General features: G+C 35.7%; 1 protein-coding gene across 10 annotated transcripts in view; it reads left to right on the top strand.

Moving 5' to 3' along the window:
- BIRC6 (baculoviral IAP repeat containing 6) overlaps window positions 1-14,893 on the top strand; it is a 383,808-nt gene that overhangs the window by 46,478 nt on the left and 322,437 nt on the right. For all 10 annotated transcript variants that reach the window (XR_007515526.1, XM_049870389.1, XM_049870387.1 and 7 more), the window contains exons 4-9: window positions 1,235-1,428; window positions 4,009-4,120; window positions 7,446-7,528; window positions 11,824-12,046; window positions 12,127-12,287; window positions 13,957-14,015. Coding sequence is in view for 9 of the 10 variants with exons in the window: in XM_049870389.1 (XP_049726346.1) it covers window positions 1,235-1,428; window positions 4,009-4,120; window positions 7,446-7,528; window positions 11,824-12,046; window positions 12,127-12,287; window positions 13,957-14,015 (832 nt within the window). In the remaining variant the exon portion in view is untranslated. The remainder of the gene's footprint in view (window positions 1-1,234; window positions 1,429-4,008; window positions 4,121-7,445; window positions 7,529-11,823; window positions 12,047-12,126; window positions 12,288-13,956; window positions 14,016-14,893) is intronic.

The raw sequence follows: 14,893 nt of genomic DNA, 5'->3' as shown, positions 1-14,893 counted from the left end.
CACTATCATAAGAATTCAAAAAATAGTTTAAACAGAGAAGAAAATATTCTTTGGTGGTTACGAAAGTGGGGAGGAAGGGAGGGTGAGGGGTTTTCACTAATGAGGTAGTAGAGAAGAGCTATTTTAGGTGAAGGGAAAGACAAAAGACAATATAGGAGAGGTCAGCACAACTGGACTAGACCAAAAGCAAAGAAGTTTCCTGAATAAACTGAATGCTTTGAAGGCCAGTGTAGCAGGGGTGGGGGTTTGGGGAGCATGGTTTCAGGGGACATGTAAGTCAAGTGGCACGATAAAATCTATTAAGAAAACATTCTGCATCCCACATTGGAAAGTGGTGCCTCGGGTCTTAAACAGTAGCAAGTGGTCATCTAAGATGCATCAACTGGTCCAAACCCAGCTGGAGCAAAGGAGAGTGAACAGCAAAGACCCAAGGTAATCATGAGCCCAAGAGACAGAAAGGGTCACATAAACCAGAGACTGCATTAGCCTGAGACCAGAAGAGCTAGGTGGTGTCCAGCTACAACTGATTACTGCATTGACAGGGAACCAACATAGGAGCCCTGAGGGAGCAGGAGAGCAGTGGGATGCAGACCCCAAATTCTCATAAAAAGACCAGACTTAATGGTGTGACTAAGACTAGAGGGACCCCGGAGGTCATTGTCCCCAGACCTTCTGTCAGCCCAAGACAGGAACCATCCCGAAACTTTTCTTAAAGACAGGGATTGGACTGGACTGTGGGATAGAAAATGATATTGGTGAAGAGTGAGCTCCTTGGATCAAGTAGACATGTGAGACTATGCTGGCATCTCCTGTCTGGAGGGGAAATGAGAGGGCAGAGTGGGTCAGAAGGTGGCCAAATGGACACGGAAAGAGAGAGTGGAGGGAAGGAGTGTGCTGTCTTATTAGGGAGAGAGCAGCTAGGAGTGTATAGCAAGGTATATATGAATTTTTGTATGAGAGACTGACGTGATTTGTAAACTTTCACTTAAAGCACAATAAAACCTAAAAAAAAAAAAAATACTTATTACCATCTGGTTCTAAATTGTCTTTTTCGGAATAGTTTATTGAAGTTTCACTTTTTTACATAACCACAGGTTCCTGCTTTAAATCACAAAATAAGGGAGTAAACTGACTTGAGGTTGATGAATAGTCTTTATTTGATAATATTTACGTTATGGTTTTGGTTAAAACTGTTGAGTAAGTTTTCCTTTGCTTATACTCCATTTTCTTTTAGTGGGCCACAGTTACATTTCATCTTCCTCATCATGTTTTGAAGTCCATTGCCAGTGCTGTTGTAAATGAACTCAAGAAAATAAATCAAAATGTTGCTGCCTTACCTGTGGCATCCTCAGTGATGGACAGATTGTCTTACCTCTTACCTAGTGCACGTCCAGAACTTGGAGTGGGTCCAGGCCGGTCTGTAGACAGGTATGAACTTTACTTAAAAAGAGATGTGAAAATGAGATAGAATTGATGAACTTTTTGAATTAACCGAGAATAGTTGTAAAATCTTTATATAATTAAAAAAAATTTTAAATACTTTTGAATATCGTTCAGATTCCCATTTATTTCTGTCAGAATACTGAACTGAATAAAATTACCACTTGAATTAGTATTGGTAGACAATTTGTATTAGTACTGTCAATGTATTCAACCAAAAAAAAAAAAAAACCTGTTGCCATCGAGTCGATTCCAACTCACAGCGACCCTATAGGACAGAGTAGAAGTACCCCATCGGGTTTCCAAGGAGCACCTGGTGGATTTGAACTGTCGACCTTTTGGTTAGCAGCTGAACGCTGAATCACTGCACCACCAGGGTTTCCCAGTATGTTCAAAGGGGTTATAAATCCAGATTTTGAAAATTCTAGTTTACCACTTGCTTAGTAAATATTTGAGTCAACCTAAAATCATTGTAGAAGTCTCTGGGTGCTATGAACAGTTAAGGTGTTTGGCTGGTGGTTCAAGTTCACCCAAAGGTGCCTCAAAAGAAAGGCCTGATCCTCTGCTTTTGAAAAATCAGCTCTTGAAAACCTTATGGAGCACAAGTCTACTCTGACACATACGGGATTGCCATGAGTTGTAATTGACTCGGTGGCAACTGGTTAAAATTATTATAGTTATTCAATATAAAGAATGATTTTTCTATTGATGAAATCTTGTCACCTTTGAGATAAATTTTGAAAAATTTAAAAATCATGCCAAAATCTTAGTCTAAATAAAGAGCCGTAAGTTGTTCCATAATGACAGATGAAGGGAGTTAAAAAACCAGTTGAGAGTTTTAAATTAAGATGTTTATGCTGTCTGCCCTAATATGCCAGAAATCTTACCTCAACTGTAATTTTCTTCAGTAAATATTTATTGAGTGCCTGGTTTGTATAAAACTAACTAAAAAGCCAAGTAGTACACTCATTTAAAAACTAAGTGCTTTGATGTTTGGAATGACATTAATTAGATTCTTGTTAAAAGTACTGAAGTTTAGGAATGCCATACTGGGGTTGCTGTGAGTCGGAATCAACTCAGTGGCACTGGGCTTATACTGAAATTTAAAATATAACAGTTTTGATGAGATGTCACATTTGTCTTCGCATATAGAAGTTTACATTTTCAAATTTTAATTATTAATTGGATGTGAATTGTAACTCCCTATGCATTTCTTTGAAGTACATTTTTAAATAGTACATGCTGATATCAGAGAGGACACCACTGAATGAATTCATTTTTAACCTCCCTTATAAGCATGGCTCTTTCATTAATATGCAAGATTAATTTTTTCTCTTCTGTCAAAATGGTGGCTTTGCTTAATCATTTGCCTTTTTTTGCTTAAGTGATTTTGTAACTATAAATTCTATTGGTTGTGTTAAAAATTAGGAAAGGAGTTTTAAATTCTGCAATAATATTGTTATCTTTTTTGGGCAAAATACAGAGAATCATTTTAATCTGGCTGTCAGGTGTTAGGTCCTATGGCTGTCATTAAAATAGTGTTTGGAGTCGAGAGTGTATGTCTGGAGAAGGAAAAAGAAGAGAAATATGCACTTAGAATAAGCGTTTCTTATCTGGGAGCTATGCCTTTCTTGAGATTACAGAACAGCCAGTTCTTTAGAGCTATTTTCAAAGAGTGGCAGGATTTCTAAAGAAATCAGTGCAAGCTGTGGTTAATATTATTTTGGGAAATGCATTAGTTAGGATATTCTGTGTTTTTGGAGGCATTAAGATGTTTTTTAAAATACTAATTTTGATGTAGTCTGTGGTGTTGGCATCATTAAAACTGAATCTAGAAGCCATATAAGGACCTTGATGACCTTAGATCTGTTTCCTTTTTGAAAAGTGTTCTCTCTGAATGTATGTTTATTTGGAATTTTTGACTTCTGCCTTTGTAACAGTAGGCTTTTCTTACTTGAGGCCTTTCGTAATTTTGATATGGCCCTTTTAATAATTACTCTCATACTTTCTGTTAAAGATTGGCTATCAGTGAGCTAGTACATTTTAATACGAAAAACATATGTGAAGATTTCCTTTTTTGGTAATACCTTGGAGAATACAACATTCCTGGAAAAAGGATTTCTCTGGATAGTGAACAGAAAACTCTGCTGTCTACTTAAAAAAAAAATTAAACTAGAAAATGCTTTCCCAATATGGTTAAATTATCTTTGGTTGTGGTTTTGTCAAATTATGCAAAACTTGACATGTGGTGAAAGCATACTACTCTCTTCTTCTACACACCCAGATTTTCTGTTCCCTGTTTGGTAATTATGCAGCGTTGGTTAATTTAACCTACCCTTGGAGTTGTTCATCAGGTGTTAGGCATCAATCAGGTTTTCTTTTTCTCTAGCCTGTTTCCCTAGCCTGTTTGAGTAAAATTCCTAAATGTGATCACTTTTAACTTTAAAATAAACAAAAACACCCATTTGAACTTGGTCTTTGGACCATTCACGGTTTCCAAAATTCCTGCTGTGGTGTTAAATAGGAATTTCACTGCAATTAGATTACATAAAGTTTGTTTACTTTTAGATCATTGATGTATAGTGAAGCTAACAGACGGGAGACATTTACCTCGTGGCCTCATGTAGGCTATAGGTGGGCACAACCAGATCCCATGGCTCAAGCTGGATTTTATCATCAGGTAAAAAAGAATATAAAAAAATATTTTTTTTGGTATGCCTTTATAGGCTTGAGTAAAATCATCAACATTTTAATACATTTTCAGTAATTTATATCACTTTATTGAACTTGGCTGTGTGCTTTTGTGTATGGATGTTTTGTTTTGCTCTGTTCCTATCTCTTTGATTATAATACTGACTGACTATTCCTATGTTTGTGTAGTAAGAGAATAATATTTGTTAGAAAGTAGCGTTTAACAAAGTTACCTAATTCTTTCTTTCAGATTAGATAATTTTTTTATTATCAAATAGGCACCATTTTTCAGTTTGCTTTTTGAAAAGTGTTCTCTCTCAATGTATGTTTATTTTCAGTTTTTGATTTCTACATTTGTAACAGTAGTAGACGCTTAGGTAATTCAAATAAAAGTAACGTATAAGTTGGTCCTGAAATTTTAATTTTGGTTGGGATATAGGACCTTTATATATGTTAGATAAGGACTGCTGGTGGCACAGTTAAACGCTTGGCTGCTAACTGAAAGTTTGATGATTTGAACCCATCTGGCGGCTTCATGGGAGAAAGACGGTCTGGTTCTGTAAAGTTTACAGCCAAGAAAACCCTGTGTCTGTCACCTGAGGTTTCTATGAGTTGAAAATGACTTGATGTTACCTAACAACAACAACATACATAAAACTTGAGAAGCTGTGTTCTGGTGATGCACTGCAACCTGAATACACATATTTTGAAGAATTGATTAAGAAATTGCATAGAAGGAGGAAGAATTGGTCAAGGAAAATGGTCATAGTTTTATGTAGGAAAAGAGAAAGATGTACAGTATAAGGATGAGCATGACACAAAAACCTGAGAATGGGACATTATGGGGCGCTTCACTGAGTAGAAGTAGAGGGAAGTGGAGAAAGATGGGGTTAGATAGGCTTAATACAATAATTAATAGGAAACTTCATCTAATTAGCACAAACAGGCTTACCACTGTTTTTACTACCACTGCTCAAGCATATACTTATATGTCAGTTAAGGAGCCATGGTGGCAGTGGTTAAGCACTTGTCTGCTAATCGAAAGGTCAGTGGTTTGAACCCACCAACAGCTCCGCAGGAGAAAAGACCTTGGTGATGTGCTTCTGTAAAAATTACAGCCTAGGAAGCCCTGTGGAGCAGGTCTCTGTGGTATAGGATTGCTGTGAGTTGGAATCAGTTCAGTGACACAACAACATATGTCAGTTTACATAAAGCAAGCTCATTTAACTTTAGAATTCAAGTAAACTTGAAGTATGCTGAAGTTACTGTCATAAAAAAGTCTGAAAAGTGATTACTCCTTATTTACCTTGAAGTGTTCTCAATATTGTAACTAAATTTAAATCAAACTCATATATAGTTGGATATTTTATTTGAAGTTTGTCAGATTTCCAGTTAAAGATAAGTGTGGAGACTGGCTATTATTAGAATCACTGAAATTATTTTTCGAAATTAAGAATTGAATGTGAGCTATTCTACCCAACAACTTACCTTTTTTCTTGTAATTTGATGTTTTTTCCCAAAGAGTCTCTGTTAAGTGATGACTTGATATTTTTTCTTTTTAGTCATTGTGCATTTCATTCCATCTTTGCAAAGAGATCAAATTATAGGTTCCTTAACATCTCCTGCCTGTGTTAGGAGCTTATTATTTTTAATTTTCAAAAATTTATGATTTTTATATCTATAGAGTAAGTGCTCAAAAGTATTAACATTAATTTTCAGAGACATGTTTAAGTGTGATGTGTTAACATATATATAATATATATTATGTATTTATATACAACCCATTGCTGTTGAGTTGATTCCGACTCATAGCGACCCTAGTGTACGGGGTAGAACTGCCCTGTGTGGTTTCCAAGGCTGTAAATTTTCATGGAAGCAGACTGCCACATCTTTCTCCTGCATTGTGGCTGTTGGGTTTGAACCACTGAGCTTTCAGTTAGCAGTCAAGCACTTAAGCACTGTGCCACCAGGGCTCTACACAGATGTGTGCTGCATAACATCTGTTTGGACAATGCCCAACTGCATATATATCCGTGGTCCCATAAGGTCATAATAAGGTTCAGAAATCCTGATCAGGGAATGGGACTTAACGAGTGTAACCAGAAGTAGCGAATGCAACAGTTACCCACATGTGACAAGTGTATCTCATGTCTCTTGTACTATACAGAACAATTGCTCTGCTAGGTGTATAATGGTACAGTGCATATATATAGGCAGTCCCCGGATTATGAATAAGTTCCATTGCTAAGCCTGTCTTTAAGTTGAATTTGTACGTAAGTCTGAACAGTTAGGTATGGTTCGTATCTAAAGTCAGTTAGTCAAATGTCTGTCTTAGTATATAGTGTACCTTTCTATGCATAAAAAAATTAAACACTTCCAGATACACTAAAACATCTTTTACATAATAATAATGCTTTCATGTGCATTTCAGAGCAGCCCAAACCAAAACCCAAACCCGGTGCCGTCGAGTTGATTCTGACTCATAGCGACCCTATAGGACAGAGTAGAACTGCCCCATAGAGTTTCCAAGGAGCACCTGGTGGATTCAAACTGCTGACCCTTTGGTTAGCAGCCGTAGCACTTAACCACTACGCCAGCAGGGTTTCCTTCAGAGTAGCACCTGTTTGTTATTACGTACCATTGTATGTACCACAAATTTTTTATATAATAGACTTCACAAGGTTAGTTCATAACTATGGATTGTCGGACGTTATAACCCAGGAACTGCCTGTAACCTGTGATTCGTATGTTATTCATGAAACATCCAAATCACATAATGACCTATTTCACAGAATGTATCTTAACGTGGATGTTAAGTGACACATGTCTCTGTGTGCGTGCGTGTGTGTGTGTATCGAGCATTTTGTTCCCTGTGTCCTAAGTATCTTACCTTAATTAGGCTCACTAGTTTCTTTTTACTTGCTCTTTCTTGAGTAAATTGTATTGTGTGGGATTCAGTTCTTAATGATAAACTGGTTAGGCTATTCCTCTTCATTCACTTAACTACATTTAAAATACTTTAGTAGTGCAATTAGAAAACGGTAGTTCAGGGATCGTGTGTGCCTGCATGTTTGATTTAGTGGTCTTGTTCTGATTAAATATAACTTTTCAAATAGAGAAGCCAGTTCATAAACACCTGTAGTTTTAGTGTCTTGTTGGAATCTAATAATATAGGCTGGTATTTTGCCCTCAATATAGAAATTTACCTAAAATTATGAACTTCTTTTAAAAAGAGTTTTGTTGAAAATCTATTTTAATATTGATTACTGGTTTCTGCCTCCTTTTTTTTTTTTTTTTTTCTTATAATTTTGCAGCCTGCGTCATCTGGAGATGATAGAGCCATGTGTTTCACATGTAGTGTATGCCTTGTTTGTTGGGAACCTACTGATGAACCTTGGTAAGTATTGTTTTCTCTGGACATAATAGGCTAAGTTAGCCGTGTAAGTGCTCTTCCAAATTTTACTCGTCTGATCTAGATATAATACTATTCTTGCTTTCTTGCCACCTGTGTTTTCTGCCTTTGCTCTAAAATAGGGAGGTAGTGCTGGCTGTCTGTACTCTGTCACATCACTTAGCATACCTTGTCTCTAAGGGCCATGAATTTCCAAAATCTGTACATGAAGAGAAGTGCCAAAGAATACAGCCAGGCTCTGACTGAAAACCTGAAGGCTATGGTAAAATGAACTAAAGCATGACTAACTTCACCAGTTTAATCTTAGTCTGTTAAGGGCAGGCTGTCAATAGGGGCTCCACGGAGGAGGGCTTTGTGATCTAAATTTTTACTTTTGAAATAATTTTAGGGGTCTGTGGTGTCTTTAAGGACCCCGGGTGCCACAGTGGTTAAAGCGACAGACCGCTAACCGAAAGGTCAGCAGTTCAAAGCCACCAGCGGCTCTTCCGGAGAAAGATAGGCGGTCTGCTTCTGTAGAGATTTACGGCCTCAGAAATCCTGTGGGATTGCTATGAGTTAGAATTGACTCGACAGCAGTGGGGTTTTTATTTTTGGGGGGGTGGGGGTGGTGTCTTTGAATTTTACTGTGTGAACTTTTAAAGATTGTAATATTCAAACCTCATTGTTATAAATACATAGTATGGGGCCCTGTTGATAGAAATAGTAATAATAATAGCAAATATTTATATAGTACTTTATACCAGATACCATGCTGAGTACTTTATGTAGTTTGATTTATGTAATTCTCACATAAACCCTATAAAATAGATGCGAATATCGTCTTTGTTTCCAAGGAGGAAACTGAGAATGAATATTCTGCCATTTAATCCTTACAGTTACTTTATGAGATTAGAATTATCTAGTTTTAGCATGAAAAAATAAAATTAGTTGAAGGTCACATGGCTAGTGAATGATGGAGCCAGAATTTGAATCCTAGGAGTATGGCTTTAGAATTTGTACTCTCAACCTCTGTGTTATGGTAAACCATCCTAGTACTCTATTCTTTCCACCACTCCTCTTCTTGCCACCATCTGATTTCTATGATTATATTAGTTATTTTTTTCTTTAGTACATGGAAGTGATAGAAAAGGTAGATTGAACAGCTTTAGTTTTTGATAGATTTATAGGTATCCTTGTTATTGGAGAAGAACAGTAAAAAATCAATTTTTATAAAATTAATTTGTTTTTAAAATCTAATGCTTATTTTATACTAAAATTAATTTGAAATCCAGAATGTTCATCAGCTGATGTGAATAAGATGAAATTACTGAAGCTTATTGGAATGTACATTTTTTAAAAACTTAATTTTCTTTTATTATATGATTTATAAGTATTGTTCTTGCTTAAAAAAATGGAAGTGAATAATGAAAAGGAAACTCAGTGTTGCTGATGGTCAACATTAGGCATTTATTACTAATGCAATCCTAAGGACGTGAGTGAACTCTACATTTGGATTCTAGTTACAGTGAAAAATACCATATAAAAAATTTAAGCTGGTCATGTGTCTGAAGACTGGGGTTGGGATATGAGCAATTTCCAATTTAGGACAAGGTTCTGTTTAGAATTGTCTTTCCCTGTAGAAACTATCTTTATGTATATAGAAATCATCTTAATATATATTTTTTAGTTTCTAGGCCAGTCGTCAGAAAGTTATTTAACCCATACTTGAAAAATTGGGCCTTCTGTAATGATGTTAGAGAATACAACTTCATTAATAAATGGCTTTCTATGGGTCATTGTTGTTGTTAGGTGCTGTTGAGTTGGTTCTGACTCATAGCAACCCTGTGTACAACAGAATGAAACACTGCCCGGTCCTGTACCATCCTTACAATTGCTGTTATGTTTGAGCCCGTTATTGCAGCCACTGTGTCAAATTGATTGAAATTTCTACATTGGGCTGCTTAAAAAATCTCATCTTTCCCATGGCAGCCCTGGCATGGTCAGGGGTTCAGAAATTCTACTTCATCCTTGTCGCAGGATTCAGGATATCTCAATCAGTTGGTGAGGTCTCTGAAGGCCTGGGGATAGTGCTTCCTGTGGCTAGGAGAGAAGGGATTGATGGGAGCTTGAGAGGTGAGCATGGGCACTTTCTGAATCTGTAAGGCAGAAAAGAATGAAGACTGAAGAACACTTGGACTCTTTGAGGGGAAAATGGAACTCTCATATTTTGGTGGTGAAAGTGGGTAGAATTAATTTAGAGGGAGATTGAATTAAAAAAAAAAATGGGCGTATTCTATTACCTAGCAATTCCACTTCTACTTACCTCCTTCAGGGAATTAATTGCTCTTGTATGCAAGGTGGCATAAAAAGGATGATAACGGCACTGAAAAACTGTGATTCAGCAATTAAAAGAAATGAACCAGTTACATTTTTTTAATACCATCAATAGCTTTCACATATTTATTGCATTAAGAAAGCAGTTGTAGAATGATTCATATAATGATACTGTTGATTTGAAATAAAAACCCCGATATTTTCCCTGTGTATATAAGTGCATTTAAAATTATGAAAAATATTTTAAACCTCAAAATAGTGGTTATCTAGAGGTGGGATAGGAGGTTTTGGGGTTGAAATAGGTCTTTGGCTTTGTATAGTCATGTGTATAGGAAATTTTTATTAAAAAGTTAAAGCTCAGGAAAGAGAAAGATGCAAAGGGGAAGGATTTAGTTCAGAGGGAAACTCCAAATGTCATGTGCTTGAGGATGCCATGTAAAAGAATGTATATGACATCTGCATGGTACAAATGGTCTAGGATTTATGTGTGGAAGTCTCTGGATGGTGCGAACAGTTAAGCAGTCAGCTACTAACTGAAAGGTTGGTGAATTGAGTTCACCTGGAGGCACCTCAGAAGAAAGGCCTGATGATATGCTTCTGAAACATCATAGCCTTGAAAACCCTATGAGACGTAGTTCTCCTCTACGCATACATAGGATCGCCATGAGCCCAGATAGACTCAGTGACAGTGGGTTAGGTTTTTTTTGTGTGTAAATAGAAATATGTACATCCTAAGGAATAACATGCTTTATGAGTAAAGTTTTCTTTTCATTCCCTTTCTTTGCCATGGAAGTACAAAAATGGGTATAAAAAAGTTACTTTTTGATAGCAGGGTCCTGACATTTCATATAATGCCTTATAAATTACAGCTAAAGTAAAAAAAAGAGTAATTAGAAAGAAATAAAGGAGTCACATAATTGGGCAGATAATTTTTAAATGTTAAAGTTGACCCTGGTTTTAACATTTGAGAAAAATCATTATACTAGCCTAAATCTGATGTCCTAGTACTTTATTTTTCCTTAAAATTTTAATGTTTTCTAGTAAACTACTTTAAAATTTCTTTTTGCTTGGTAAGCATTTATTTGAAAGAAGTAGTGTGCAGTTTGCGAGCTTTATCTTTTTAAGGTAATTTGAAAAGAAATTTTGTTTAGAGTTTGTCTGGCTGGGTTCCACAGTGAATGTATAAGTATGTTTCTTTGTTCTTAATGTATGTCATTTTACCCATACCCTAGAGATCACTTTATTTTGTGATAAAAAACCAAACGCTGTGCCGTCGAGTCAACTCTGACTCATAGTTACCCTATAGGAGGAGTAGAACTGCCTCATAGCGTTTCCAAGGAGTGCCTGGTGGATTCAGACTGCTGACCTTTTGGTTAGCAGTTGTAGCTCTTAACCACTAAGGCACCAGGGTTCCCATTTTGTGATATGAGTAACATTTATTGAATTTCTGCTATATGTAGTTGGTGGTCACTGACACATATGGAGAATTTTAAAGTGAAACAATGTAGTTAGTCATTCAAAGTTGTAGGGAACCAGTGTGTTAATGTAGCATAAATTATACTACAGCATTTATTTCTCAGTTTCATCTGAGGCTGGTTTTATTCATAATTAAAGTGAATAATAACTGCTGTGAAAGTGAGTGGTTGAAAATGTTAGAGTGGTCTTGAAAAAATTCAGTGATTTGGTATAATTAGTCTTTAAGTGAAACCCTGGTGGCGCAGTAGTTGCTAACCAAAAGGTTGGCAGTTTGAATCCATCAGCTGTTCCTTGGAAACCCTAGGCAGCAGTTCTAGTCTGTCCCATAGGGTCGCTATGAGGGTTTTGTTTTTTTAGTCTTAAAAGAATCCTTTAAATTCAAGTAACTACTTAAAAAAAAAAAAAGATGTTGATGTTGGAGTTGTGTTTTCTTGTACAGAGTGTGTTGCGTTGTTGTTTGATAAACTTTTCCTTCCTTAATGTGTGTAAAGGTCTGAACATGAGAGACATTCCCCAAACTGCCCGTTTGTGAAAGGCGAGCATACACAGAATGTGCCGTTGTCAGTGACTCTTGCAACAAGTCCTGCCCAGTTTCCTTGTGCAGACGGAACTGACAGAATATCTTGCTTTGGGTCGGGGAGCTGCCCTCATTTTCTAGCTGCTGCAACTAAAAGAGGAAAGATCTGCATATGGGACGTTTCCAAACTTATGAAGGTATATATTAATTTTGAAGGAACAGATTAGTTATTGGAAAAACAAAATTAGTTGTAAACTTAGACTTTTCGTTTGTTTAGGTGCACTTAAAGTTTGAAATTAATGCATATGATCCAGTAATTGTGCAACAGCTTATCCTATCGGGAGAACCAAGCTCAGGAATTGATTCAAGGAGACCAACTTTGGCATGGCTGGAAGACTCCTCCAGTTGCTCAGATATACCCAAATTGGAAGGAGATAGGTATGTGAATTTGTTTCAGCACTTTTTTTAGAATTACTTCTTTTTCTGTATTTTATATTTTCATATTTTAATTAAGATGGCAGAAAAATTAGTAGGTTGAGATATCAGAGAAGAAATGATTGGTTAGAAATCTGAAGGAGTTGTGTGATTCTTGAGGACAAATTTTCATCCAGAAATGCCATATTCTGTAAAATATACTTTATTTTTCATCCCTATGCGAGTAAGACCTTGAGAAAAGCTTTCTTTTCTGGTTAAGGTGATGATTTGACTGCCATCTTTGTAACTTCATTTCAAGACATCTGAATTCCTTCTTTAAACTAGCATTTTTTTTTTAATCTCAGTATGGCTTGGTACTACTTGGTTGTTTTTCTTAATGTAAAAGCCCTTCTGTACATGAAACCTATTGTGTTTCCTTGGTTTAGATTTCTCCATTCTGGATAATTTCCAATTAATTAGTATTTCCTTTTGGTCTTTATTTTTCCAGATGCCTTAGTATTTATCTTTAACCAGCCAATAAGTGTTTGAATATTTGAGGCTAATTATCAGATGATATTAAACTTTTTTACATTCTTTTTGCTATTTTAAATTAGAGCACCTTGGTTTATGGACAGTTATTATCGTATGAAATAACCAAACCAAATCACAGAAACTTTGTCAGTAGCATCTAAGTGAAAATTTTCTCCCCCAAACATTTTAATTGTTAGTGTTTTAAGAATTGCATTATATATAAAATAGCATTATAAATGCCCATGCACTTCAGATTTAAGTACAGTATCTTGTTTCAAAAGGGGGAAAAGTACCTTTATGCAAAATACATTTTTTGCTTTCATAATTTAGGTTATCACAATTTAAAAAACCTCTGTAGACATGCTAGTGAGTAGAATACAGGCAGAGACAAATACTGTTCTAGAGTGTCTTTAATTATATCCTTTTTCTTGTCTGCTAGCAGTGGAGAGAGTGCATCTCTGGATGCAGAGAGGGAGGGTGGCAATTTCTTGGCCACCTGAATGAAGAGCGCAGGAGGCACTATTGTCTTGTTCTGACTTATAACTTATGGGTTGTAATAGTTTTCCTGCATGTCAAGAAGTTCTTCAACAGCCTTTCACAAACAAACAAACAAACAAAACAGCAAAACTGACCTGCATGTGTGTGTGAACACATGCCCTTATATGCATACATACGTAACTAACTTGGTTTAAGGATAACTGTTCTGAATTCAGTAATTGAATTTACTTCTATTTAATATGGTTTTAGGATAACTGTCTGAATTCAGTAATAGAATATAGTTCATAAAATTTTTGTACTGGAAGTTTATGCTTGATTTTATTAGCTGCTGCTCTCTTGTGTATTCTTAGTTACCCAAACTATCCCTAGTGAGATCTAAGGATCTTTACATCCCTACAAATGTGATTATAGAATCTTAGAGGTTCCCATACTCTGTTTGAGGCAGACATTTATTTAATGATTTAGGTGGTTCATTATCAGCATTGTTATCATTAGGACCTGGAGCTGGTAATTATTTCTCTTTTAGTAGTTTTGTATGATGCTTTATGTTTGAGATACTTAGCAGTGTTTGTTGTAATACTGTCCTTTTTTCTTTGCTATCTTGTATTAGGTATACTTTTTTTTTTTAATTCAAATTATTTGTTACTTTGTGTTTTGATTTAAGTGATGACTTACTAGAGGATTCGGACAGTGAAGAGCATTCCAGATCAGATTCTGTGACAGGTATGTAAAAAATGTCAGATAATATATTTTAAATCTCTTGATTTATACAGTTTTAGGTAAGGCACTGGCTTTTCTCCAACTACCTATTTAATCACTGGAGTCCCTGGGTGGTGCAAACAGTTAATGCACTTGGCAACTATGTGAAGGGTTGAAGGTTTGAGCCTACTGAGAGGCTTCTTGGAAGAAAGGCCTGGTGATCTGCTTCTGAAAAATCAGCCACTGGACACCCTACAGAGCACAGTTCTGTTCTGACACATGTGGCTGCTAGTAGAAGTCGACTCAGCAGCAACTGGTTATGATTATTTAATCAACACTAAAGTATCACTTCATTTGAAATTTCTTGGTTAATGTAAAATAACCATTTAATTCTAAAATATTGCTTAATTCCAATTTCTTAGATAATATACACTCTAAATTTTCAGTAACACCAAAAATTTAAATATTGTGTTATCAGAGTTCTTGAATTAGTTGTATGTATCTAGTGTTCCATACTTAAATGGAACTCATTTGAGACAAAAGAATTTTAAGTGACAGTTGTACTAAGTCTTTGTCACAGATGTTGGGAAGTTGACATTAAGCTCTTTAAAATATGTTTAGTTTATTTGTATAATGTATTCTGTTGTTTAATTAAAGCAATTTATATTGAGACTCTTTATTCTCCAAAGAAAACAAGTGAATAGAGAATAAATTTTAAAGTATAAAGTCATAGACATTCAGACATCAAGTAAATGCTTCCTTACTCATTTGTCGATGAAACAGTAAGACAAAGGACGGTGCGACATGTTTCAATGTAGTTATTTTATAGTGAAAGCTAAGAGTGCATCTCAAAATAATTTTTACTGTGTTAGAATTCAAATTTTATCTCTGTCATTTATCAC

This window comes from Elephas maximus, chromosome 26 (genome assembly GCF_024166365.1).
Source record: "Elephas maximus indicus isolate mEleMax1 chromosome 26, mEleMax1 primary haplotype, whole genome shotgun sequence".
NCBI classification, from domain to species: domain Eukaryota; kingdom Metazoa; phylum Chordata; class Mammalia; order Proboscidea; family Elephantidae; genus Elephas; species Elephas maximus.
Note: the sequence above shows the minus strand (reverse complement) of the source record. Positions and strands in the feature narration are given on the sequence as shown.